General features: G+C 40.6%; 1 protein-coding gene and 1 non-coding gene across 3 annotated transcripts in view; one reads left to right on the top strand and one right to left on the bottom strand.

The window, feature by feature from the left end:
• The window catches only part of HIBCH (3-hydroxyisobutyryl-CoA hydrolase), a 90,889-nt gene extending 65,420 nt beyond the window's left edge, over positions 1–25,469 (bottom strand). For both annotated transcript variants that reach the window (XM_060106438.1, XM_060106439.1), the window contains exons 1-4: positions 25,293–25,469; positions 17,128–17,170; positions 3,865–4,005; positions 3,197–3,281 (exon numbers count right to left, since the gene is read on the bottom strand). In XM_060106438.1, coding sequence (XP_059962421.1) covers positions 3,197–3,281; positions 3,865–4,005; positions 17,128–17,170; positions 25,293–25,327 — 304 coding nt within the window. In that variant the 5' untranslated portion in view covers positions 25,328–25,469. The remainder of the gene's footprint in view (positions 1–3,196; positions 3,282–3,864; positions 4,006–17,127; positions 17,171–25,292) is intronic.
• On the top strand, positions 24,676–24,779 carry LOC132495565 (U6 spliceosomal RNA). Its single transcript, XR_009533295.1, has one exon. It is a non-coding gene; the product is annotated as a U6 spliceosomal RNA (small nuclear RNA).
• Positions 25,470–27,796: the final 2,327 nt, after the last annotated feature.

Here is a 27,796-nt window from a genome sequence, read left to right as displayed (position 1 = left end):
ATACTTAAATTATAAGTTATATATTGGTACAAAATGCATTTTCTTTTGACTATTTTCTGTAGCACCTCAACGAATGTTTGCTGGATACATGTTTCCTTTGGTAATATATCTTAACACAAAGTACATTATACATATACACACAAAGAAATATATGCACATGTGCATGCACACATACACAGTATATATTCCATCTAGTTAAATACTTCTGCCACATTCATTTCACCATGGAACATTTGCTGAGCATCTACCAGGTACCACGCACTGTTTTCAGTGCTGTAGATAACAAGACAGCAATATAAGACGGCTGCCCTGGAGTTCAGACTAGTAAGACAGACTACTGAGCTACACTCCTTGTGTCATGCCCACTCTAAGGTTGGGGTGCCGTGGGAATATGAGCATAAGAGATGTAATTAAAAGAAGCCTTCCCAGGGACTTCCCTGGCAGTCCAGTGGTTAGGACTCTATGCTTCCACTGCAGGGGCCACAGGTTCGATCTCTGGTCAGGGACTAAGATCCTGCATGGCACATGATGCACCCCCCAAAAAAGTAATTTTTTAAAAAAATAAAAGAAGGCTTCCCAGAAGAGAGAACTCTGAGCCAAATGTGAACAACAGGTAAGGATTTCCTAAAAATGAAAAGTTCTGAAAAGTGAAAAGTTCTGAGTAGAAAAAGGAGTACCTACAAAGGCACACAGGCAAGAAAGAATAAAATCAAGAAATAAGTAGTTTTAAAAGACTAAAGGAGAATGGTAAAAGGTGAGGCTAAGAAGGTAAATGAGATAGTAATAACCTTATTTATTAATATCAATGGAAATATAACCTCTCAAAGATATTGCTACAGCATACAAATGCCTGTCTTAATAAGCGGGTGCTCAGTAAATATCTTAATAATATATAACAATCAAATGGTTTCATTTCTATTGCAAGTTTCTATTATCCAGAGTTCCATAGTCCAATCTACTCCACCATCAAACCTCTCTTCCATACACTTCAAGCTCATATGCTTTTCCTAAGTCCTATGAGAATTACCTACTAAAATACAAATTAAATATAATATATACATTTACTTCTTTTATGGGAAAGAGTTACATAAAAATTGTTGACTATTAATAGATTTTTAGACTAACTTCAGAACTCTGATACAGCTTCCTTCAAAATGTTCCAACCAAATATTGACTTTTTTTCTTGGTTTTTAAAAAAAAAAGGTTTGGGGAATTCCCAGGTGGTCTGGTGGTTAGGACTCAGTGCTTTCACTGCCGTGGCCCAGGTTCAGGCCCTGGTTGGGGAACTAAGATCCTGCAAGCCACATGGGGTGGCCAAATAAATAAATAAATAAATATTTTAAAAATAAAAAAAGGTTTGATATCTAGTTTTGTCATTCTGAGGCTTTCACCAATAAAACCCCTAAAACCCTCATCTATTATCTTTCATCATTTCTCCCCAATACTAAATGAAAAAGAGTGTAAATTGCATTGCCTGTGGAATAAAGCTCTTTTACCTCAGAAATCTTCTGAGATTTCCTTCCAATCTTATTCTAACCAATCAGTTCTATATAAATTAAATGTTTAGTAACATCATTTAAAATTTTTTTGTCAGGGCTTCCCTGGTGGCACAGTGGTTGGGAATCCACCTGGCAATGAAGGGGACATGGGTTTGGGCCCTGGTCTAAGAAGATCCCACATGCCTCAGAGCAGCTAATCCCATGTGCCACAACTACTGAGCCTGCGCTATAGAGCCCGTGAGCCACAATTACTGAAGCCCGTGAGCCTAGAGCCTGTACTCTGCAACAAGGGAAGCCACCACAATGAGGAGCCCACACACTGCAACGAAGAGTAGCGCCCCCGCTCACCGCAACTAGAGAAAGTCCGTGGGCAGCACTGAAGACCCAAGACAGCCAAAAATAAAATAAATAAATTACAAAAAAATTTTTATTTTTCAGAGTGCCCACTTACTGTCTTGGACTATGATGTTTAAAAGAAACTAAATTGCCTAGAATTGAAATCTGTTGCTTATACATGTGAACTAGAATAATTCTAGAATTTTTAACGGTATTTCCAAACAGCAATGTAAAGTTAGGCCTATATGCAAAAATAGTTCACAGTCAGAAGAAGCTAAAATCAATACATAAGGCTCTGCCCATCTGTAAACTGACAAGATTAAAAGCCCAGCCCTTGAGGAAAGATGAATTCCAGGCTGAAAAACAATGTTTTAAGAATATTTAGGTAGTGGGCAAAACAAATTCAAAAACGATTCCGTTAACCAGTCAGTCGAAGCAACTGAAAATTTTAAAGTGAAATTTTAAGACTCAGTTATTTTAAATTTAATAGATATTTGAAATTATGTCCTGAACCAAGCTTGTTTCTTCCTATTTCAAATGTAATGGTTTACATAAGATTATAAATATGGTAATTAGATCAACCTGAACATTATCATCTTAACACAATACAAAAAATATAAAAAAATAAAACACAAAGAAAAAAACCATCCCAGGAACCTACCAATTCCATAAGAAATAAAACTCAAAATGTTTTCAGTATATATAAAATACTGACAACCAGTGGTAATAACATTTCTTCTCTCTTTTGTCTTTAATAGTTAAATATGTACAGATTGACCTAAATAACTAGAAAGATAAGGAGAATTAACCTTTTTATTTATCTCAGCATGTTAATTTAAACACAAAAAAATATTGATAATATAATAGGATAAATACTACAATTAAGTGCATTCTTGCTTTGGGATCATGAACAATGGGAAAGCACAAAGTCATGGAAATATGTGAGAGCATGTCATGTTTGGAGAATGGCAAGTCACTCAACATGGCCAGGCTGTCAGGCTTATGTGATAAACTGAATTGCTTAATAACAGCTCTTCTAAAATAAAAAGCAGAATCACATACCATAACTGGACATTTTGTTCAGGATGATTCAGGGAAAGAGACAAGATACCTGAAGGGCACGTATGTAGTTAAAAAAAAAAAAAACAGCTGCTATTCTCATTTTTCTATTAACTACAAGAGGTAAGTCTTTAAATGTTTTCTTTTTCTAAGTTAACCACACTAAAAATGTATTAACTGTTTAACAAAAAACAATTCCAGAAAGTAAAGCAAATTACAAAGTACCACAAAAATTTGCTAATACCTTATCAGTTTTACTGGGGGAAAAAAGCATTTAGATGAGAAGGGAAAGAAGTTTTTACCTCTGATATCACCTCCAGCACAGAAAGCCTTTCCACCAGCTCCCTTTATGATGATCAGGAAAGTTTCTGGATCTTGTTCCCACTTCTATCCAAATGTAAAAGAAGATGGTATAAGCATATCATAAATACAAACTCCTTAATGATACATCCATATGCACATAAACACATGTGTATATACAGACATATGTGGATATATACAAAGCATAGGCTTTATAAAACATATCCAGAAGAATGGATCCCAACTTCATTTTCTTTTCTGACATAAATTAGAGGCTATCCCAACAAAGTTGCTAGATGAGTGCATTTTATGATCCAAGTTTGATGATGGCAACTGAAATCTTTGCCACGACAACTCTGAGACCAAGGTGAAAAAATACGGGCCTAATATATCATCAGGTTGGAAAAATAAAATAAAGAGGGGCAGAACACAAGAAGAAACTTGGAGCCTTGTGAAAGTGGAAGAGGCTGTCTTCTGGGGCAATGAACTCCCTATCAGTAGGGGTGCTCCAGGAAAACCACTTAGGAAAGCGCTGAGGACTCTAGAAGCGATGGGGCTTGGGCATTGATCCCAGACAGTCAAGTGATTCTATGGGAGAGAATATCAGAAATATTCTCTAAGGATATACTTTCAGAAGGATCCATATGATTGCTTTAAGAAAATTACAAACCTTTAGCTGTGGATAAATCTGCCGAATCATACTAAGATTCAGTGCATTTAGGAACTTTGGTCTGTTTAGTGTTATCACTCCTGCACAACCTTTTCTTTCCAATAGGACTTCTGCTGCTGCATCTGTGTGCTTAGACATTCCCTGTGTAAACAAAGAATAACTTTAGGATAAAACTCATTAAGTTTTTGTCACAAGTCAACATCAAAACATACATTAAATGCAAATCTTTCACACAATGTTAAGGTTAGCTAATCGAATGGATAACTCAGTACATCTGACAAAGTTTTCTAAAGTTATTTGGACTCTGTAGATAGACAATTCCAAAGCAAACTACATATACCTCTTAAATCTCTTAATTTTTATTTCTGAGTGAATTTAGTCAACTGATTTAAAATAGAACCCAGTCCATGGGACCTCCCTGGTGGCACAGTGGTTCAGAATCCATCTGCCAATGCAGGGGACATGGGTTCGATCCCTGGCCTGGGAAGATCCCACATGCCACGGAGCAACTAAGCCCGTATGCCACAACTACTGAGCCTGTGTGCCACAATTCCTGAAGCCCGGGCGTGCCTATAACCCATGCTCTTCTACAAGTGAAGCCACCGCAATGAGAAGCCCGCACACCGCAACGAAGAGTAGGCCCCGCTCGCCACAACTAGAGAAGGCCCTTGCACAGCAACGAAGACCCAACACAGCCAAAAATTAATTAATTAATTAATTTAAAAATTTGTTCCTAAAAAAATAAAAATAAAATAGAGCCCAGTCCTAGAATTTCTTGGACTATGAAATACTCTTAAATCTTTATTACTGTATACCAAGCAATATGTTAGGTACTTGGAAATCAAAGATGAATAGAGAGGGCAAATAATTCTGACTACAGTAGTTACCAACAACTTGGGGGAAAAAAGGTGATATTTGAGCTAGGCCTTGATATATGCCAAGAAAAAGAGGGGTGAAAATCCTGGAGAGTAACACATTCTAAAACATGAACAGCGAATATTTGGAAATATTAAGATGTTAAACATGAGTGGAATAAAGGCTGATTGAGAAAATGAGTGATAGGAAAGTAGGCAGAACAAGTAGTTTAAGGCCAGATTATAGAATGAGCTTACGAAAGCATATACTTGTGAAGAACTTGTCTATACAGTTCTTAGGGCCTCATGCACCATGGTGAGTGAGGCAAGTGGCACATTTTGGAGTGGCTTATTTTGCTCCCCTTCAATACTCAGTGGTTCTACTTCCTTGATTAAACCCTTACTCATATGAAAAGTCAGATGACAGACTAAAAAGCTGTACTTTTCAGATACCTACATCATTCTAAATTTTAAAGTAAAACAGATTTCATATTATACAAACATGTTACACACAAGTATTCATAAACTTTCATCTCTCTCCATACTAAATTTCTTTTTTGCTTGAACCAAGTCAGATTTGCCAGCACCCCCCCCAAAAAAAACAAAAAAAGTTCCATGACTGTTTCCACTGAACAACTTTACATAAACTATCACCTAATATCAGACAATCCTTTAAATCTCTATTATCTGGTTTCAGCTCAGAGATGTTGAGAGCTGAAAAGATGCGTCTCCTGACCTTGTAACAAGAAAAAAAGGTGAACAGACTGAAAATTAATGGCTTTGGTGAACTCAGTCAGAGACAGGAGGTCACAGGGCAAACAGCCCCGTAATAAAATCTGGAGAGACAGGTGCCTTCAGGGAGATGCAGGACCAGTATATTTGCTTAGCTCAGGCAGAAGCCCTAAGGAAGATTAACTAGAATTTTTAATGACTTGCTAGAGGTCAAGTGTGATAGTATGGAGCTCCCGGGGGTGGCGGGTGTCACAGTCACGGGGGGAGCTCCCATTCTTGCTGGCTTTTCCTCCTGGAACCCAATCAGGTTCTCCCAGGGAAGACTGGAGAAAGCTCCCCCGTGTGGTGCTGGCTGGGGGAGGGAAACAGCAGGCACAACTGAATCCTTTCCCCTCATCTTCCACACAGAACAAAAGGCTAAATCTTCAAGGGAGAGAGAGCCTTCGAAGCTGGTAGCCCAGGGTTCTGGTGGAGGCCCACCACAGTGGGGAAGTGGGATGGGGGCCTATAAAATAAGACCCTTAATCCCAAGGGAGAAGCACTTCAAAACCATAGCCTACTGACCTTAGTGTTTACCAATCACAGCTGGGTAAAAGGAACAGGGGACAAAGGAAAAGGGGGGAAAAAGGCAGCCCACCCCCAGAGAAGGGACAGGAACACTTATGAGGGCCACACCCCTGGACTCTGGTTCACAGTGCCTTCCAAACATTAAGGACTAATGGGATACAACACCAAAAGCATGATCCACAAAAGAAAACATTGATAAACTGAATTTCATCAAATTTAAAACTTCTGCTCTGCAAAAGATAAAGTGAACAAAAAGACAAACCAAAATTAGAAGAAAATACTTGCCTATCACATATCTGATAAAGAATTTGCATACAAAATATACAGCTGACCCTTGAACAACACGGATTTGAACTGTGCAGGTCCACTTACACTCAAATGTTTTTCAATCGTAAATACTATAGTACTACATGATCCCCAGCTGGTTGAATCCACAGGTGCAGAGAAGGAACCTCGGTTGTAGAGGGCTGACTGTAAAAGTATACTTGGATTTTTCGACTGCACAGAGAATCAGTGACCCTAACCCCCACCTTGCTCAAAGGTCAACTGTATAAAAAACTCTTAAAACTCAATAAGAAAGCAAACAACCCGATATTAAAATGGGCAAAAAAAATCTGAAGAGCTTCAAGGAAAATATAGGGATGGCAAAAAAACACATGAAATGCTCAACATCATCTCTCATTAGGAAAATGCAAATTAAAACCACAATGAGCTACCACTACACACATATTAAAATGGCTAAAATCCAAAAACAGACAATAACGTGTTGCCAAGGATGCAGAACAATAGGAACACTTGTTCATTGTTGGTGGAACTGAAAAATGGTACAGCCACTATAGAAGATAATTTGGCAAACTTGTATAAAGTTACACATGGACTTACCATAAAACCCAGCTATCATAGCCCTAGATATTTACCCAAATGAATTAAAAACTTATGTTCACACAAAAACCTGTACACAAACAGGTGTAGCAGTTTTATTCTTACTCACTAAAACCTGAAGGCAACCAAGATGCTCTTCCACAGGGAAATGAATAAACAAACTGTGGTATATCCAAACAATGGAATACTATTCAGTGATAAGAAGGACTACGTTATCAGTTCATGCAACAACACAGATGATTGCCAAGTGAAAGAATGCAGACGCAAAAGCCTATATATTGTGTGATTCCATTCATATGATGTTCTGTAGAAAACAAAACTATAGGGGCATAACACAGGTCAGTGATGGGGAGTGGGAGAAGTGAATGACTGCAGAGGGGAAGTACAGCAGAAGTTTTAGGGGGATGGGGCTGTTCTGCATGGACTTTGGGTGATGAATGCATGATTTATGCATCTGTCAAAACCCAAAGAAATGTACAGAGAGTGAACTTGAATGTATACAAACTATAATTATATTTTAAAAATCACCCAGTGTCAGGGAATTCCAACATGGAATGTAGACTGTGGCAAATAAATGTAACCAAACCACACACGTATGACAAGCACACTGAAGTGAGATCCTGAGGATGGTGGCAGGAAAGCTGACCTAAGTAACTTTAGAAAACAGTCATTTGACTGCAAGCTGTAAGGAAATATATAAAAAACCCTGTATGTCAACCTATGCTCTAGTTAGTAAATTTGTTCAAAACTGCTTTGCGTGTATACTGAGGTTAAGCAAGTAATGGGGACTTCCCTGGTGGTCTAGTGGTTAAGAATCCGCCTGCCAATGCAGGGGACACAGGTTCGAGCCCTGGTCTGGGAAGATCCCACATGCTGCGGAGCAACTAAGCCTGTGCGCCACAACTACTGAGCCTGTGGTCTAGAGCCCACAAGCCACAGCTACTGATGCCCGCGTGCCACAACTACTGAAGCCTGTGCACCCTAGAGCCCACGCACCACAACTACTGAGCCCACGCTCCGCAACTACTTAAGCCCATGCCCTCTAGGGCCCACATGCCGCAACTACTGAGCCCGTGTGCTGCAACTACCGAAGCCCATGCACCTAGAACCCCGTACTCCACAACGAGAAGCCACCACAATGAGAAGCCCATGCACAACAAAGAGTAGCCCCCACTCGCCGCAGCTAGAGAAAGCCCACGCGCAGCAATGAAGACCCAACACGGCCAAAAATAAATAATTTTTTTTAAAAAAAGGTACATACTGTATTTTAAAAATTAAAAAAAAAAAAAAAAACAAGTAATGGAGGGTGGTGAGAACCAGGCTCTCACTGGTCAGGAGGAGAGTTAGAGACAAGCAAGAAGGGAAGGCTAGAATGAAGCCTGCCGTGTGGTACTGGATTAAAGTCAGAGACAGCAGTATGAACATGCTTTCTTCATATATATTAAGAGGTTATATATTAATATAACAGAGGATAAACACAGAAACACTTATTGCTATTTATGTATACATGGGACAGTAAACAGTATACAGCATATGTATTCTACTACAGATATATACGTTACTCTAGTTCTATCTCCAAGAGAAAACCCTGACACCCCAGTAGCAAGGGGCATTCCCAGACTCAGATCTTGATTTCTAAATGCAATTTTCCAATAAAGGCAACCAGAGCCCCTTGGAGAAATGGCTGATTCTAGAGCCAGAGAACATCTTCCAGTATCAGAAAGTAGCGAGGTGTTTTTAAAAAATTGAAAATTAAAAGGAAAAGGTCATATCAAAGGGACACAAGAAACCAAAATGAAGGAATTCCTAGTGGCCAAAGTTGAAACAATGTGAGTAACAGAATAAATAATGTGCTGTTAGATTATAACCCAAAGAATAAAATAAATATCCACGAGTCCACACTGATATATATAACTGAATAAATCAATGGGGGAGATGAGATGATCTTACCCACAAAAGAATTCAAAATAATTTATGTAGAAATCCCCCTTCCAGGAGGTAAAGCTTAGCCCCCTCACCGTCTGACTGTGGGCTGAACTTACTGACATGCTTCCAAAGAACAGAGTAGAAAAGAGGAAAATGGTAACTTTAGAGAGGAGAAACCCAACAAACACCACCTTAACCACGTGATAAAGGTCAGCATCACCAGCTGTGTCATGAGGATGTCATGTACTCCCTAAGGCATATGTCAAAACCCACAGATACTCCCTGATATGTGATGAGAAGGGGCTTTTCCTTTGTGATATTCTCTCCAGAAACCTTTTAACTACAGGCTAGTCATCAAAAAAAAAAAAAAAAAGAAAAAAGAAAAAAGAAAGAACAACAACAAAAAAACAGACACAAGCCCAGATTAGAGGCTATTCTACAGGCTACTTGGCCAGTGTTCCTCCAAACTGCCACGGTCATGAAAAATAAGGAAAGACTGATAAACTGTCAGAGACCAGAAGAAACTAAGAAGACATGACAAAGAAATGCCATGTGGTATCCTGGATTGGATTTTGGAACAGAAAACTGACGGGAAAACTGGTGAAATCCAAAAAGTATAAAGTTAATACTAATATAGCAATGTTCTTAATTTTGACAAATGTAACATGATAACTGTGTTTCTTTGCTAGGGCTATCATAACAAAGTATCACAAACTACATTTAGGAAGTTATTGTTAATACTAATATAGCAATGTTCTTAATTTTGACAAATGTAACATGATAACTGTGTTTCTTTGCTAGGGCTATCATAACAAAGTATCACAAACTACATTTAGGCTTAAACAGAAAGTTATTGTCTCAGTTCTGGAAGCTAGAAGTCTGAGGTCAAGGTGTCAGCAGGACCACACTCTGTCTGAAGGCGCTAGGGGAGGGTTCTGTTCCAGGCCTCTCTCCTGGCTTCTGATAATTCCTTGGCTTGTTGCAGCATAACTCCAATATTCACACGTCATTCTCTGTGTATATACGTCTCCAAATTTTCCCTTTATATAAGGATAAATTATATTGAATTACCCCAGTAATTCCTACTTCAGCACGACCTCATCTTAACTAATTACATCTGCAATGAGCTGACTGGCTGTAGGGAGAAACCATCTACCATGGGTCCTGAGGCTTCCCTGCACTTTACTGCTGTGTATTTCATGGATCTAAGGGCCTGAATGCTCTTCACCTGGGTCATTTTTCAGGACTGTATTTGCCGCGAGAAACACTGAAGAAAATGTAAAGTCTCCCCCCGGGACAGAGAGCAGGCTTGCTTACAGTGTGTTACAAACCAGCAGATTCCCCAAATTCAGTACTGCTGTCCTGTAATGCAACCCACTGCATATGAATGCATTCATTTGGGCCTTCTGTCACCCCTGTGGGACTTGGGGAGCAAGGGAACCAATACAAACCTGAAGCTCAATGCTGCTAATTGGGTCACTAATAATGACGTCCTTTGTCTCTAACTCAAGAGTTGCATATCTTTTGCCAGCATCCATGGAATAGTAACAAGCTAACTACTAACTTGTTATTGGGGTAAAATCCTATCCCAGACCCAACATTGTCTAGCCAGACCAAAAGCCCTCCACTTGCCCCATTCCGAGCATAGCCCTCACCCTCCCTTCAAAAGTAACAACTGTCTTGGTTTTTATGATAAACACAAAGTGTACATCCATAAACATCATCTACCCATTTTTAAAAAAATGGATATATCTTTCAAGTCTTTTAACATCTACAGGTTCTGCCTCCATTCCTTTCTTTTCTTCACAATTTGTTGAAAAAAACCAGGCCTTTTAACCTATAGAATTTCCTAGTACGGATTTTGCCGATTGCACACTCATGCTACCCACTTATTTTTAACAGCTGTTCATCCTTAGATATCAATTTAATCAGTCCCCTACTGATTAGCACTGGGTAATTTACAAATTTTGCTATTACAATGGATGCAGGAATATCTTTTAAGCATCGACTTTCCAGCACTTAGGTGAAGTATTTTTGCAGGACATTTACAGAGGGTCACACTTTGAGCAAAGAATATTACAGAATCTTCTGTTAAAAGCCACTAGAGGGACTACCCCGGCGGTCCAGTGGTTAAGATGCCGCGCTTCCACTGCAAGGGGCGCGGCTTCCATCCCTGGTGGGGAACTAGGACCCCTCATGCCGCCCAGCACGGCCAAAAAAAAAAAAAGCCACTAGAATGGTAAAATTAATGAACAAAGGATCTTTTTTCCCCCACCTGAAAAGTTCATGACCTTCTTAAAACCTGAAAACAACTATCAGTGCATTAATCAAAAACATTCACGCAAAAGAGCAGAAGGGAAAAAGATGAAGTCTGCAGTATTAGTGTCATTTATGTATGTTAATTAATTCTGCAGAAAAAAATCTCTTTTCCAAAAATATCACTAACTTTTAGTTAAAACCTAGAAAAGGCTTCTATGAAGAGAAATTTCTCATATTAGGAAAGATTACAGAGACCAGAGTCAGAAATGAACTTCTCATACAATCCAAATTTGGGGGTGGGGGGATGGAATAGAAGGGGTAAGGACAACATCCATTCAATGGATATATGTGAAGGAAACTTGCTAAAATGCATGGACACCATCAACACACAGCCCTGTGCTGAATTGAATGCATGAAGTCTGCCAAAATAATATCCCTGAGACAAAAATAACTTAGAGGACTTCCCTGGTGGTGCAGTGGTCAAGAATCCACCTGCCAATGCAGGGGACACGGGTTCGAGCCCTGATCCGGAAAGATCCCACATGCCACAGAGCAACTAAGCCCATGCGCCACAACTACTGAGCCTGCCCTCTAGACCCCATAAGCCACAACTACTGAGCCTGCCCTCTAGACCCCATGAGCCACAACTACTGAGCCTGCGAGCCACAACTACTGAAGCCCATACACTCTAGGGCCCGTGTTCTGCAACAGAAGCCACCGCAATGAGAAGCCCACACACTGCAACGAAGAGTAGCCCCCGCTCACCGCAACTAGAGAAAGCCCACACACAGCAAGGAAGACCCAACGCAGCCAAAAATAAATAAATTTTAAAAATAAATAAATAAAATAACTTAGAACATCCACTCTGCTGGAACATGGAACTATTCTGGCAAAATCCATAGTAGCAATATTTCCTAAAGTGTGCAAAGAGATGTTTATTGCAGCTATGTTGAAGGAGAAAATAGCCCATGGTCAAATAAGCTTGGGAAAAACTTAAACCAATATAAAGTTTAATTCCTATAAGACTTTTCAGTCTTTAATAGGCAAATACGCAATGTAAACTTTTAAAATACAATGAGCAGCATAGTTCTCACTTGATTAAAGAACTTTTTACTTTTCATGGAACAGCTATCTCTTGGGACTTGTATTATTCAGGTTACATTTTGGAAAACACTGTCAGAGACTTCACAAACATTGAGAGAAATGAGCCTTTCCTTTGAGGAAAATCAAGTGCATGACACATAGCAGGTATCCAAAAAATGTTTAATAAGCTGAATGAATAATCCTTCATTCTACTAATGCAGTCCTGAGTAACACAAGCCTAAGATAAGCTTCACACTGTGGATACCCAAATCCCAATCTCAAGCACATACCTTTCACTATATGCGACATTCTCTGCCACTGAACTAAGTTACAGCTGAAAGACATACCCAGGGAAATATCCTACCTTTTGCAGAATATGATTTATTTTGACATGTCATCCATTTCCAGCCAATATTAAAGAATGTCATTAAATTTAAATTATTATAACACAAATATGACACCAAAGCACAATACAAGTACGATTCATAGAATCAAAAAACATTTAATAAATGCTGATTACTCAAAGCTTCACTCAATCCTTCCTGACTTCAAATTGGGTCAGTGAATTCCTCCATATGGAAATGGTTTATAGAGAGTCTCTCAAACTGTCCTTAGCTGTGCTCTAGCTCTCACCTTCTGTGATATCATCTACTTCCCATCTTCAATTATCACCTCTAAACAGCTGGCTCAAACCTGCATCTGTACCTTTACTTTTCCAGAGGCCCAGGTCCTTATTCCAAATGCCTGCTACAATTACAGGAGTACCTACGTGGCACCCCAAACTCAACTTGTTAAAAACCAAATTTACGGGCTTCCCTGGTGGCGCAGCAGTTGAGAATCTGCCGGCCAATACAGGGGACATGGGTTCGAGCCCTGGTCTGGGAGGATCCCACATGCCGTGGAGCAACTAAGCCCGTGAGCCACAACTACTGAGCCTGCGCGTCTGGAGCCTGTGCTCCGCAACAAGAGAGGCCACGACAGTGAGAGGCCCGCGCACCGCGATGAAGAGTGGCCCCCGCTTGCCACAACTAGAGAAAGCCCTCGCACAGAAACGAAGACCCAACACAGCAAAAATAAATAAATTAATTACTAAACTCCTACCCCCAACATCTAAAAAAAAAAAAAAACGAATTTACCAAGAAATTTCTCTCCAACAAATCTCTCTCTCCTCCTCTGTTCCCTGTATCAGGTAATGGTATCACCATTTTCTCAGTCAACCAAGCACAAAATGTTGGTGTTGATTCCTAACTGTTCTCCTCCCCTCTCTGCCAACAACTTGAAGTAGTTACCAAATACCAGAGAAACTAGTTCTAAAATGATTCTATCCATTACTTTCTACTCTCACTGCCCTAGCCATACGGCATTATTATAATTTTCCTTTTTGGCAGATTTCCAGAATTTTTGCCAGATGGTCTATCCTTCACACTGTGTTCAGAGAAATTTTGCTAAAGCCCAATTCTAATCTTGTTAATGCCATTCAAAAATGTTCCATGACTCGCCATTAATTTCAAAAACATCCAACTTTACTTGACATGGCCTTCAAGTCTCTCCACGTCTGATCCCAGGTAAACTCTCCAGATCCACCACTGCACAGCACTCCTTACAATGGAGACTCAGAAAGCCGAGGGTAGCCTCCATGCTCCTATCTCACAGTTCTTGCCACAGGAATAAACACATTGCGCAATAGAAAGAAAACAGATTTTGGAGTCAGATGGACTCAAACATTAGTTTTGCCACTCACTACTACACACCCTCAGACAAGCTGGTCTCAGAGCCTCAACTTCTGTGTTTACAAAATGGAGATAATAGAATCCCACTTAGTGTTACTATATGAACTCTCACTACTTCCCATCTCTACCTATTGAAACCCTAATCATGCGTCAAGGCCCAGATCAAATAAATGACAGTGCTCCAGTAAGCTTTCACTGGTTACAAAGTCGACATCAGTCAAGTTCTTTGCATATACAAAGCAAGCACTTAATGTATGTCTGTTCAAAAGGCATAGATTATAAATTGGTTGATACTGATTCTAGATCATCTGCACATACAGAATATGAACATGATTGCTGTCGTGAAATGACATGTGCAGTTTCAGTTCATGCAGTCCAACCAGTATACCTTCATACTGAAAAGAACTACTTTCTGATGGAAAAAATCTTCTCCATGTCCAGGTCAAAATTATATGGAAAAAATGAGCTTCTGCATATTAAATTAAATGCTGTGTAAGAGTTTTAAACATTATGGAAAAAAGAAAAAAAATTTTTTCTATGAATATTTTTGTTGTAAAAATATGTCCAAATCAGCCTATGAATATAAAGGAGACCTCATTAATAGGTCCTACTAGCTTGCATTAGCTTGACAAACTATCTGCAGAAATGCAGAACCTTTGCCTCCTTTCCAGGTTCAGGTCCATCTAATATCTTTGAAGGGTCACAAGGAATGTCACACTATTATTACAAGTCAGTCCTATCCATTTCTCACAACGCTGCCTACAGTTCCGCCATCAATGGCATATTCCCATCACTCCGCTATGAAGTAAAAGAGGCTCTTGCTCTATTAGCTCTCTTAGAAGGGTCACAGGAGGAATTCTTGGGGTACAGCTTCTCGATCTCTGAAGCACATGTAAAAGCCAACATTGGAGCTAGAACCATTCAGTCTTCAGGCCCTGATGAGAATCCAGTTTACCTTCCTTTCTTCAATGTGGTTTATGCCCCAGGTCACAGAGCCCCATGGAATCTGGACTGTCATGTCTTTCTATTCCACTTGTGCACATATCTAAATATGAATCTAAATATGAACAGTAACATTGTTCTAAATTCTTTTTCCAGGAAATTCCTCAGCTCCCATGTATATCAGCTGGCTAAAATAAATAAGGGTAAGATAGTCAAGTTTTCATATGCCCATCTCCGTGTAGGCTGAACTGAGAAACTATGCAATAGTTACTTAGTGTTCACTCTGCCACAGGCTGTAGAGTGCAGTAGGTAGTCTATGGAGCCAGATAACCTGGATTCAAATCCCACCTCCTGTTTACCAGATGTGTGACACTGGGGCATACTACTTAGCCTCTCTGTCCCTTAAATTCCGATCCATTAAATAGGGATAAGACCATAATCCCTTTACCCAAACCCCTTGGGTCCAGATGCATTTCAGAATTCAGAAAATTTTCTAGATTTTGGAAAGGTAACACAGTACATATTATATAGTATATAAAACATCCTAAGTGGAGTCTGGTTCAGTACACTGTAACCAAATGCTTTACTACTTCTGCACCAAACCATGAGTATTAAACACTAGTTAGGATATGGACAAAAAGAGTTTCAAAAGTATGTTCAGATCATATTTTGCCATCAAATGCATTTACCACAAACTAACCCCAAACCAAACACAAACTTATGATTTTGAGGTTTCAGAATTGCAGATAAAGGACCTGTAGTATCTGCTCCGTAAGACTATGAGAATCAACTGAGCTAATACTCAGAATAGCACCTGGCATAATACCATAAGTGCTGTATCAGAGTGACTTGTCCTTTTTACATGCAAGGTACTTGTCAGGCTGCATGAGGGTGTCTTTTTTTTGACTATACAACTCTTTTATTGAAAGCACTTAACAGAAACACTGTTGAGAAATGCTGAACCAAGAAATTTCTGAATTATCGTATAATAACATATTCTATAATGATATCCAGGCCATTGTTCTAATCCTTTAGGGACCACGTCCACATCTCAGTATCAGACTTTAAGTCTACTGTCTCAGAAATTTGTCCAGGGAGTAAGAAATGCAGGTAAATGTTTACAAATTTTTTGTATTGTAGACTTGAATCCTAAAATATGTAAGAAGAGACACAGAGAGACTTATGCCATTACTGACATTATCACCATTTATGGGTAAAATACAATTTTTCTGACCATAGGAATGAAAACTTTTAGACTTTACGTTAATATTTTGCTCTGACATTACTGAAGTTGTTGAAATAAAAGTAAGTTGTTTGGCAAACTTATGGTTACCAGGGGGTAAGGGGGGAGGGATAGATTGGGAGATTGGAATTAACACATATACACCACTATATATAAACTAGATAAGTAATAAGGACCTACTGCATAGATGAGGGTGTCTTAGTCTGTTCAGGCAGCTATAACAAAAATACCATAGACTGGGTATCTTATACAACATTTAATTCTCACAATTCTGGAGGCTGGGAAGTCAAGATCAAGACGTCTGCAGATTCAGTGTCTGGTTAAGTCCAATTTTCCAGTTCATAGATGGCTGTCTACTCGCTGCAACCTCCCTCAGAAGGCAGAAAAGGTGAGGGATCTCTCTGCTGTCTCTTTTATAAAGGCACTGATCCCACTCATGAGAGCTCTGCCTTCCTGACCTAATCACCTCTTAAAGGCCCCACCTCCAAATATCAACACACTGGCAATTAGATTTCAACATATGAATTTCAGGGGGACACATTCAGTCTATAGCAAAGATATAGAAAAATGAATAAAAATCATTTCTTCCTTGCAGTGTGATAAACTAATACCATCTAAGCTTTGGAATGGTACTACTAGTACAATAGTAGCTAACATGTATAAAATGATTATTATATGCCAAGCACTATGCTAGATTTTTTAATGAATTATTTACTATTCATAAGCACTCTAAGATGGATACTATTATCCCCATTTTTTATATATCAAAAAAGGAGGCTGAAAGAGACCAAGTAATCTGCCCAAGATTAAGTAGCGGACCCATTATTTAAACCCAGGCATTCTGACTTGAAGATCCATCCTCTTATCCATAACCTTATGCCACCTCCAACAAGTTATATGAGTCAAGTTTTGACACTATAAAATTGGAAACCAAAGTGTACCAAGATCAATGAAATCTGCCAGTATTTCTCTACTTCCCTAACAACAACATTTTAAATTGCACATTATAATCTAATAATGCCAGCAAAACAAAGTCCAAACTTACCAAATGCTGCAGTATGATATTAGTCCTTTTGGATGAATTAAACCTGAAACAAATGTAGAATACAATGAACACAGTAATGTGGGTAGCCATGTTTCAATGTATAAATACTACATTCCCTTTTGTTTGCTTTAGCTTCTTTGAAAAGTTATTACAACAAAAAGTATTTTTTTAAAAAGTTTAATTCTCATTCATTGTGGTAGGAACACAAAATGGTACAGACACTTTGAAAGAAAATTTGGCAGTTTCTTACAAAACTAAACATACTCTTTTACCGTATGACCCAGCAATTGCACTCCTTGGTATTTACCCAAAGTAGTTGAAAACTTATGTCCACCTACACATGAATGTTTATGGTAGCTTTATTCATAATAGCCAAAATGTGGAAGTAACCAAGAGGTCCTTCAATAGCTGAATGGATAAACAAACTGTGGTGTATCTATACAATGAAATATTACTCAGCAATAAAAAGAAATAAGCTATCTTTCCACAATTAAAAAAAAGAGGACCCTTAAATGCACACTGCTAAGCAAAACAGTCCATCTGAAAAGGCTATATACTGTATAATTCCAACCACAGAACATTCTGAAAACTATGGAGACAGTAAAAAGATCAGTGGATATCACAGGTTTAGGGGCGGGAGGAAGAAAGGAAAGAACAAGTGGAGCACATGGGATATTTAGGGCAGTGAAACTAGTCTGTACGGTCATAATGGTAGAGACTTGTCATTATACATTTGTCAAAATTTTCTGCTAATTTTCTCTGTAAACCTAAAACTGCTTTTTTAAGAAGAGTTAAGGGCTTCCCTGGTGGCACAGTGGTTAAGAATCCACCTGCCAATGTAGGGGACATGGGTTCAAGCCCTGGTCCAGGAAGATCTCACATGCCGCAGAGCAACTAAGCCCGTGTGCCACAAATACTGAGCCTGAGCTCTAGAACCTGTAAGCCACAACTACTGAAACCTGTGCACCTAGAGCCTGTGCTCCACAACAAGAGAAGCCACCGCAATGAGAAGCCCGCGCACCACAACGAAGAGTAGCCCCCGCTCGCCTCAAGTAGAGAAAGCCCACATGGAGCAACGAAGACCCAACGCAGCCAAAATAAAATAAATTTATTTTAAAAAATAAAAATAAAAAAAGTTAAGGAAAACTGCTAATTTAAAAAAAAGTTTGATAAGGATGCAACAGGCATTCTCAGACATTGCTGTGAGACATATAAATTGGTATTGCCTTTCCAGTAGGCAAGCTGGAAATACGGACCCACAACCTTTAAAATGATCATACCCATAGACCTAGTAATTTCACAGGCATTTGTATTAAGGAAACCTCAGACACCATCAAAGTTTGATTTACAAAGATGTCTGCAACAATTATTTACATATGGAAAAAACTGGAAACAAAGTATCTAACAGTATAGTAATATTTTGAAAACTGTCATCTCTACAAAACCATTACATAGCCAAGAAAAATATGTATTTAAAAATATTTAAATAATAGTTATGACATAAAAAAATAGTCATGACAGAAGTTACGAAAAGAAAACTGGCGGGCTTCCCTGGTGGCACAGTGGTTGAGAGTCCGCCTACCGATGCAGGGGACACAGGTTCGTGCCCCAGTCCGGGAAGATCCCACATACCGCGGAGCGGCTGGGCCCGTGAGCCATGGCCGCTGGGCCTGCGCATCCGGAGCCTGTGCTCCCCAACGGGAGAGGCCACAACAGTGAGAGGCCCGCGTACCGCAAAAAAAAAAAAAAAAAAGAAAACTGGCTACAAAACAAATACAATACAACTCTAAGTCTGTTATTTTAAAAGTGTTTGCTAGGCTAGGAATACAAAGCTTAAGATACAACTTAGCAAAAGTGATCAATAATAACAGAAGTAAGAATGGTGGAGGGTGGGGGAAACTGGGAAGGGGCATGAGGAAACATGGAATGTTGGAAGTTGTCTCTATCATGATGGTTACAGGACTGTTCACATATATAAAAGCTTGCTATAGACTTCAGAATATAGCACATTTAAGTACTTCGTGTACTGATACTTTCTAATTAAAAGTAAAAGCAAAGCAACATGGGGGAGGGTAGTGACTGGAGAGGGCATAAAGAGGGCTCCTGGATGCTGGTACTATCTTGCTTCTTGATCCAGGTGCCACTGAAATGAGTATGTTCATGAAAATCCATCAAATTGTATCTTTAAGCTTTGGGTCTTTTAAAAAGTCCCCCAAAAGTCATCATTCTTGCCTTTGAGAAACTCAAAAGTTTAGTGAGAGAGATGCATATAAAAATACCATAATTAGGAAGATACAGGCATCTCCTGCTTTTCAAAAGTTCGCTTGGGCTTCCCTGGTGGCGCAGTGGTTGAGAGTCCGCCTGCCGATGCAGGGGACACGGGTTCGTGCCCCGGTCCAGGAAGATCCCATATGCCACAGAGCGGCTGGGCCCGTGAGCCATGGCCGCTGAGTCTGTGCATCTGGAGCCTGTGCTCCGCAACGGGAGAGGCCACAACAGTGAGAAGCCCGTGTACCGTAAAAAAAAAAAAAAAAAAGTTCGCTTTACACCACTTTGCTTTTTCCAAAGACCTACATTGGCACCTGTTTTCACTAATCCAAAGAAATCCAAAGAGGATTATCACTTTTGTGAAAACAGGTGAAGAGCAAAAAGAGCGTTCAGTGTTTGTTCTGAAGCGAGATGTTATAGAGGCAGCATGCACCCCGAGCAGTGAGAGTGGCACCACCGAGCTCCTTCCGCAGGAACTGCATTCTGCCTCTCAGTACCAAGTGACCAAAGACTTGAACTGTGGGAGCCTCTGTGCTTTATCTCAATTTGTTTTGTACATCTATTAGCAAGATGTGTCATAAGATAACTGCTTCTTTACTTTACACCATTTTGGCTTATGCGAGGTTTCACAGAAATGCTCTACTTTCGGATAGCAGGGGAAACCTGTACTGGGATACAAGAAGTGAGATTTAAGATATATGGAGAGGGCTTCCCTGGTGGCACAGTGGTTGAGAGTCCGCCTGCCGATGCAGAGGACACGGGTTCGTGCCCCGGTCCGGGAAGATCCCACATGCCACGGAGCGGCTAGGCCCGTGAGCCACGGCCGCTGAGCCTGAGCGCCCCAAGCCTGTGCTCCGCAACAGGAGAGGCCACAACACTGAGACGCCCGCGTACCGCAAAAAAAAAAAAAAAGATATATGGAGAGGTCAAAGCTGAGATCAGTAGTAGCAGCAGCAGCCTGACAGGAGCTGTGCATATGCAAAGACACAGATACTATCTGATGGACTTGATAAATTGCCAATTTATTAATTTTTCAAGGATACCTTGAGATTATTTGAAGGGCAAAAGTTCAGCTGAGACATTAAGAAAAAGGGCAATATGACCATTGTTACCACTTGTAACCACATTCTAGTTGACTGAATTCATAAAAATATTTGTAATCTAACTTACTTTTCAGAATTTGTATTACTTTCATTTTCTATTACATTCAAATTGAATACTACTACAAAAAAAGAGGAAAATCACTAATTTAAGTCAGTCACACTTCACATTCCTGGACTAGCGTATTTTGAATTTGCCTTACCACAAGTAAAATATTCTTTTTTTGGTTTGTTTGTTTTTTAATTTTTATTTATTTATTTATGGCTGTGTTGGGTCTTCGTTTCTGTGCGAGGGCTTTCTCTAGTTGCGGCAAGTGGGGGCCACTCTTCATCGCGGTGCGCGGGCCTCTCACTATTGTGGCCTCTCTTGTTGCGGAGCACGGGCTCCAGATGCGCAGGCTCAGTAATTGTGGCTCACGGGCCTGGTTGCTCCGCGGCATGTGGGATCTTCCCAGACCAGGGCTCGAACCTGTGTCCCTTGCATTGGCAGGCAGATTCTCAACCACTGCGCCACCAGGGAAGCCCAGAATATTCTTATCCTAAGCCAGTAATTCCACAACTAGTCAGCACAGTACAATCACTTGGGACTACTGTAAACATTCCAAAGCCCCAGTCACATCCAAGACCAATTATCAAACTCTGGAGATGGGACACAGACATAGATATTTTGTTTGAAGCTCCCCAAAAGATTCCAAAGTTCAGAGAAGTTGTCATTAAAATCAATACTTTATAAAAATTAACCTGGGGGGCTTCCCTGGTGGTCCAGTGGTTAAGGCTTCGCCTTCCAAAGCAGCGGGTGTGGGTTCAATCCTTGGTCAGGGAGCTAAGATCCCACATGCTTCTCGGCCAAAAAACCAAAACATAAAACGGAAGCAATACTGTAACAAATTCAATAAAGACTTTAAAAATGGTCCACTTCAAAAAAAAAAAAATTAACCTGAAGTGACAGATCCTTATTTAGGGGTATTTTTTTTTTTTTTTTTTTTTTTTTTTTGGTGGTACGCGGGCTTCTCACTGCTGTGGCCTCTCCCGTTGCGGAGCACAGGCTCCGGATGCGCAGGCTCAGCGGCCACGGCGCACGGACCCAGCCGCTCCGCGGCATGTGGGATCCTCCCAAACCGGGGCACGAACCCGTGTCCCCTGCATCGGCAGGCGGACTCCCAACCACTGCGCCACCAGGGAAGCCCTAGGGGTATTTTTAAAATAGAGATTTCATATAGACTTCTAAAATCTGAACTATACTTACCCTAAAGCACCACTTCTCAAATTTTTTTCAACTTAACTCAAAAAATTTCCAAAAAGAAAAATTAAGTATCAAAAAACTTAAGCACTAATTTCTTTAGATCCAGAATAACTTTGAATTCCTTAATGGCCAATACCCAAATGCCAGTTCAAGGCTAATGAGGATGCTGCCAGATTGGCAGGTTTTATTTAACAATTTAAGTACTACCTGCAGCATAAAGAATAAACAAAGAGAAACACAAGGCCTGGCTTCAAGTCCCAGTTTTACATATGAGATAGAATTCTATTTCACTCAGAGAAAGTTAATGTAAACCTACCAAATGCAAGTTTGAACCACTGTGTATGGCATTTACAGGTCAAAAAAAAATCTCTGGACCAGTTACTATAAAGCAACATAGAAAACAAACCTAAGTACAGCTAAGTTCCCTGCCAGATTCTATACAATCATATTACTTCTATATGTTCCAATTTATACTCAGCTATTATTTAAAATCTGGTATTAACTTTTATATCTCAGAAATGTATTTGCATGTTCAGAGTCTCCAAGTAATTCTGAATTTATGGTCTCTTTCCTTCCTTTTGACTCCCAAAGTGCCATCTGGTGGAAGGGAAGAGACATGCACATTCCAGCTACTACTAATTTACTAATTCACTTTATCAGGCTTATCTCCTTCAAGTGATGGTCAACTTGGCTGCTAGCAGCAGTTGTTCTGAAAGTGTGGTTCCTGGACCTACACAATCAGTTTACCTGGGAACCTGTCAGAAATGCAAATGCTTTGCCCCATTCCACACCTACTGCATCAGACACTGTGGGGTAAGGCTCATAAATCTATTTTTAACAAACCCTCCAGGTGATCCTCATACATGCTAAAGTTAAAAACGACTGTCTTAGAAGGATGAGGACCTTATCGTTTAGAAGATTTTTGATTATCCAATAAAGCACACATGGGCTTACAAAATTAACTTTTCATGAAACTGTTTAAGATGACGATATAATAAAAATAGTACTTAATGAAGATTATTACAGCAGAACTAGGCATGGTAGAATGTGAATAGAACAGAAAATCAAGTCCAAGGCCAAGTAACTCAGGCATGAACTGATGAACACCAGCTGTGGAAACAAGGCAATGATTTACTGAGTTATTATGAAGTAAAAACTCAATGGAAAAGAAAAAGAATTATGCCAAAAACGACTACAAGATTTCACGCCAGGAGAGCTAGGAGAAATAGGTACTGAAAAGCTTGGGAAGGAAACTAGCTGGTTTGTAGGATGAAATATGAATTCCATTTTGAATTTGAGGTTGTAATGACCTAAGTAGAAATATTCAACAGTGAGTGGAGAAGAAAGACTGGAGTTTGAAAGAAATGTTAGAACTAAAGACATTTCAGGAAGTCACATGTGTAGACAATCACTGAGGCCTAAGAACCTCTAAGCTCTCTATGAGGAATAAGTGAGAAAGCTACAGCTGAAAACTATGGCCTGAAGGCTGCTTGAGCCTACAAACTGGGGCCTAATCTTTGAAACCCAGGCTGGGAACTTTTTATTTAATTCCATAGGTAGGAGGACACCTCAAAGAGCTTTTGAGCAGAGGAATGGAAGGCACTGAAGTAAACTTCAGCAAGATTAGTCTAGCAGTCATGTGCAGAACCTATTCAAATTGGGAAGAGATAAGTCCATTAATCAAGTTTCTGCAAAAAGAACAAGTGATAAATGAGAGGATTGTTCAAATTCGAATGAGCTGGAAGAGAGAAGGATTGGGAGTGCAGGAGAACTGAGATAACTTTAGGAATCTAGAAGAATAGATAGTGCTATGAAGTTGAAAGTGCAGAGGAGGCATAAGGGTTGCACTTATGTGCAAATGTATATTTGAGGTGCAAAAGAGACATTCAGGTGGTTGTGACTAGTACTAGAGCTCAGGATAAATCAAGGTTAGACATACAAATTTGAGAGCTACCTTCAGAGAGAGGTACTTTACTGGGGAACTACAATAACAGAAAATTCCAAGGGCTGTATTGGCACTAGGGCAAGATAAGTAGTGGAGAGTGGTAGTAGGAAAGCAAGACAGTGCCACAAAAGCCAAGGGAAGCCAGGGTTCAAGGACTGCCCAACAATGTCAACCACAGCACAGGGACCCTTGTTCCTCTCAGAAAACGGTGGCACCCTATTCCTTAGTACATTTGTAATTAGGCTGTTAAGACTGGATGATACTGGCCTCAGGTCTCTGCTTTGCCAGGGTAATACCCACTCCAGGGCTGGCCCTGGAAAAGGCATCTCTGACCAAAGCCCCCAAACCAGTCCAGGACTCGCCTAATCAGTCTGCACCTTGCAGTTGGGCGTGCAACAAAGCCAATCTGAACTCTGGGAATGACAGATTCTTTCCCAAGTCAGTTAATTTTGTTAACAAACATGTGTTCCCAATTTGTTTCTCCATTAATTCGGTATTTGCTCACAGCTTCAAAAAAGCATCAGCTGTGATTATATGTACCGATTTTCTTTATATCTGCCAAGTTCCTCTGTGAGCTGGTTAGAGGCACAGAGACAACTAATTTCAAGGTATTAAAAAAAAAAAAAAAAAAAAAAAAACAAGAAGGAAAGCAACTCTTAGATTTTTCTTCAAATACTGAATACCAGGTGCATGGATACAAGGTTAAAACGACTAGACACATTGCCCTAAAGCTGAAAGTATTCTTAAATCAAAAACCACTCCCATCCCTTTGCCCTAAAGCGAAATCCAAGACTAAAAACCCCTAGGAATTTCAGCTGTCAAGGAAATTAGCCGGTTCTCCCTTCAAGCAGCCTGAGCTGATACCTGGTAATGCATGGGGGCAGGCGGTAGGCCTCAAGACTGCTGCAGCCTAACTTCCTACAGTGATTGCTACCAGATTTCCTCAGCTGAGTTCAAGCTGCATTGAGTAGCACTTACAAAAGTTAAACACGGTGCTCGCTTCGGCAGCACATATACTAAAATTGCAACGATACAGAGATTAGCATGGCCCCTGCGTAAGGATGACACGCAAATTCGTGAAGCGTTCCATATTTAAAAAAAAAAAAAAGTTAAACACGTTTGCACACATACTCCCCCAAGCCAAGCTGTGCGGCGCAGCACTCGCCTCAAAGTTCCAGACAGCTGCACTAACGCTGGAACTACGCGACAGAGCTGAGCAACAATCACACCACAAGCACAGATAACAACTGGCAAAGCACGAGCGTTTGTTAGCAGTACAAAACATGCCACCAAATTCCCACAAGTTGAAACCCTGCGTGTCCCCCAAACTTACTCAACTTTGAAAAAGGAAAGAAACGGGGGTCAAGGCTGCATTAAGAGCCAGAGAGGCAGAAAACGAAGGTGATGCTGCAAAGAAGGTGCTAGAAGGAGTGACAGCGAGACCCAGAAGACGGCTGAGGGTGGTCCAGGCGGGTCGGGAGTCGGGTCTGAGAGCTGCGCTCCAAGGGCGACTCGAAACGTCAAGGCCAGGCAGTCCCCACCCCCCCCGACCTTTTCCACCCGGGCGAGCGCAGCCGATGAACCTGCCCTAGGCCGCTCGCTCACTCACCTCGACATGAGTCTCCACATCTCCCGAAGCCCCATCGCCAAAACACTGGAGCCGAAAACAGCCCCGACACGGCAGCCCACTCGCTTGGCTCTTCACGCCACACGTCAGACCCGCCCACCGCCGCCCGGCGCCGCCGGACACAGACGGCAAGTCCTCCAGAGGGCCAGAGAGGCCTAGGGCAGGACTTTAACGCGGCGCGGCGCTGAGGGGCGGGGCGAGAACCACCGACTGAGGAAATGGTTAAGGGAGATGGATGTGGGAAGGGGCGTGGCCTGGGGAGGGGCGGGGCCGGGGTGCAGGCGGTCGGCGAGGCGGGGCAGGGCTGAAGGAGAGGTCAGAGAGCAGAGGCGGGCTGAACTGGAGCGAAGAGTTTGCTCGCTTGGGGCTCTCCTGGGAAAAACCCAAGTGACCTAGCCAGCTTAGTTTGACTAGCAGAGACTGACAGGAAAGACTTTTCTGGAATCTTAAGATTTTTTAAAACTAAAAATGTAAACTTGGGACTTCCCTGGCGGTCCAGTGGTTAAGACTCCGCTCTTCCACTGAAAGGGGCAGGGGTTGCATCCCTGGTTGAGGAACTAAGATCCCACATGCCCTACGGCGCGGCCAAAAAACATTTAAAAAGTAAACTTAGTATTCTTTTTTTTTTTTTTTCTTTTGGCTGTGCTGTGCGGTTTGCGGGATCTTAGTTCCCCAACCAGGGATCGAACCACTGGACCATCAGGGAAGTCCCTAAGATTAGTATTCTATTATGAGAATCAAGCAGATGAAATACACGTGATAAGAGGGGAACATTTACTGTAATTTATTCCTAGCCTAACATAGCAGAATTTCTTTCATATTAGGATTGAGATATTTCTGGTTTTTTGGAAAAGTTATAGTTCCCCAATCTTCCTTAATGACAGACAAGAATTGTCTCCTTAAGAGGTGATATATATGTCTTCAACTAAACTAAAAGTTACTGTTATCAGCAAAAGCATAAAATTGCATCTAGAAAGTAGCCTACTCTTGAATGAAACTAAAATTTAACTCAACCACTAGTATCAACTATTATGTAGATACAGAAGAATGTTCCTCTGCGTCCAGATACACCCAGATGTCCAGCAGCAAACATTTCATCACCACTGAACTACTGACACATTTATCAGGAAGGAGGAATTGAGGGAAGAATTTCAGAGAGAGGGAATTTAAAGGAGTTAGTCTTAGGAAGTTGACATCTGAGAATATACTGTGAAGCCTTTGGTCAAAAATTACCTTTCTACCTAGTCAAATATAATTACCAAATACCCATTGAACAGAGGGCAAACAGGCATCACAGAAAGAACTCCTGACCTACAATTCAGTTTTTAACCTGCTGTGGGAAATTGCTTTTTGACATCACCCTCATTCAGCGTGCACAAAAAATGAACAATCATCAGTATGGTTTACTGGAAAGACCAAGGGCTTTCCTGCAAGCCCAAGATTCAAATCTTCCCTGTCCCCCTAACTTCATGTGTTTGTAACCTGTGTCTCACAAGGCCCCATGCTTAGAAGGAATCTGCCTTTGGTTTAATGCTCTGCTTGTAATAAATTTTGAACTAGGGACTCTGCATTTTCATTTTGCACTAAGCCCCACAAATTATGTCAGTCCTGACCTGCCTTTAGCACACTAGTTTAGTGTGCTAGTTTAGTGAATAGTTTAGTGAATTTGGGCAAATTATGTAACCCAGGACCTTTCTCAAAAGTGTTTGTATTATTTTGGACTAAGAATTCTAGTTGCAGACAATCCACAGAATGGAAAACAAATTTGCACATGATATATTTAATAAGGAGCCAGTATCTACAATATGTAAAGAACAATTACAACTCAATAATAAAAAACTGCAAATAGCCCTATTTTTTAGATGGACGATGGATTGAAAAGACAGCTCTCCTGGGACTTCCCTGGTGGCGCATTGGGTAAGAATCTGCCTGCCAATGCAGGGGCATGGATTCAATCCCTGGTCTGGGAAGATCTCACATGCTGCAGAGCAACTAAGCCCCTGCACCACAACTACTGAAGCCCACGCGCCTAGAGCCTGTGCTCCGCAGCAAGGGAAGCCACCGCAATGAGAAGCCCGTGCACTGCAACGAAGAGTAGCCCCCACTCGCCACAACTAGAGAAAGCCCATGTGCGGCAACAAAGACCCAACACAGCCAAAAATAAATAAATAAATAAATAAATTGATTTTTAAAAAATTACGCAAAACCTACCACATTTTTCTTTATAGGTAATTCCCAAAATACTTTTGGGATGAGTTTTTTCTTTACTACATGCACTGGGTTTCTAGTAAGTTGCCACCAGGTGATGAATGTATCACATCAAAGAAGATTGAAAGGCTTACGTTTTTCCATAAGGTAGTGTCTCCAAAACAGATTTCTTACAAAAAAACTTTCATACATTGCTTGATTTTGCATGCAAAACTGTGTCCTTAATAATTAAAATTAAAATACATGCCTAACTCTTACATACACAACATAAGATATAA

This window comes from Mesoplodon densirostris, chromosome 8 (assembly GCF_025265405.1).
Source record: "Mesoplodon densirostris isolate mMesDen1 chromosome 8, mMesDen1 primary haplotype, whole genome shotgun sequence".
Classification (NCBI taxonomy): domain Eukaryota; kingdom Metazoa; phylum Chordata; class Mammalia; order Artiodactyla; family Ziphiidae; genus Mesoplodon; species Mesoplodon densirostris.
The sequence above is the reverse complement of the archived record's forward strand: the minus strand, read 5'-3'. Positions and strand labels throughout refer to the sequence as shown.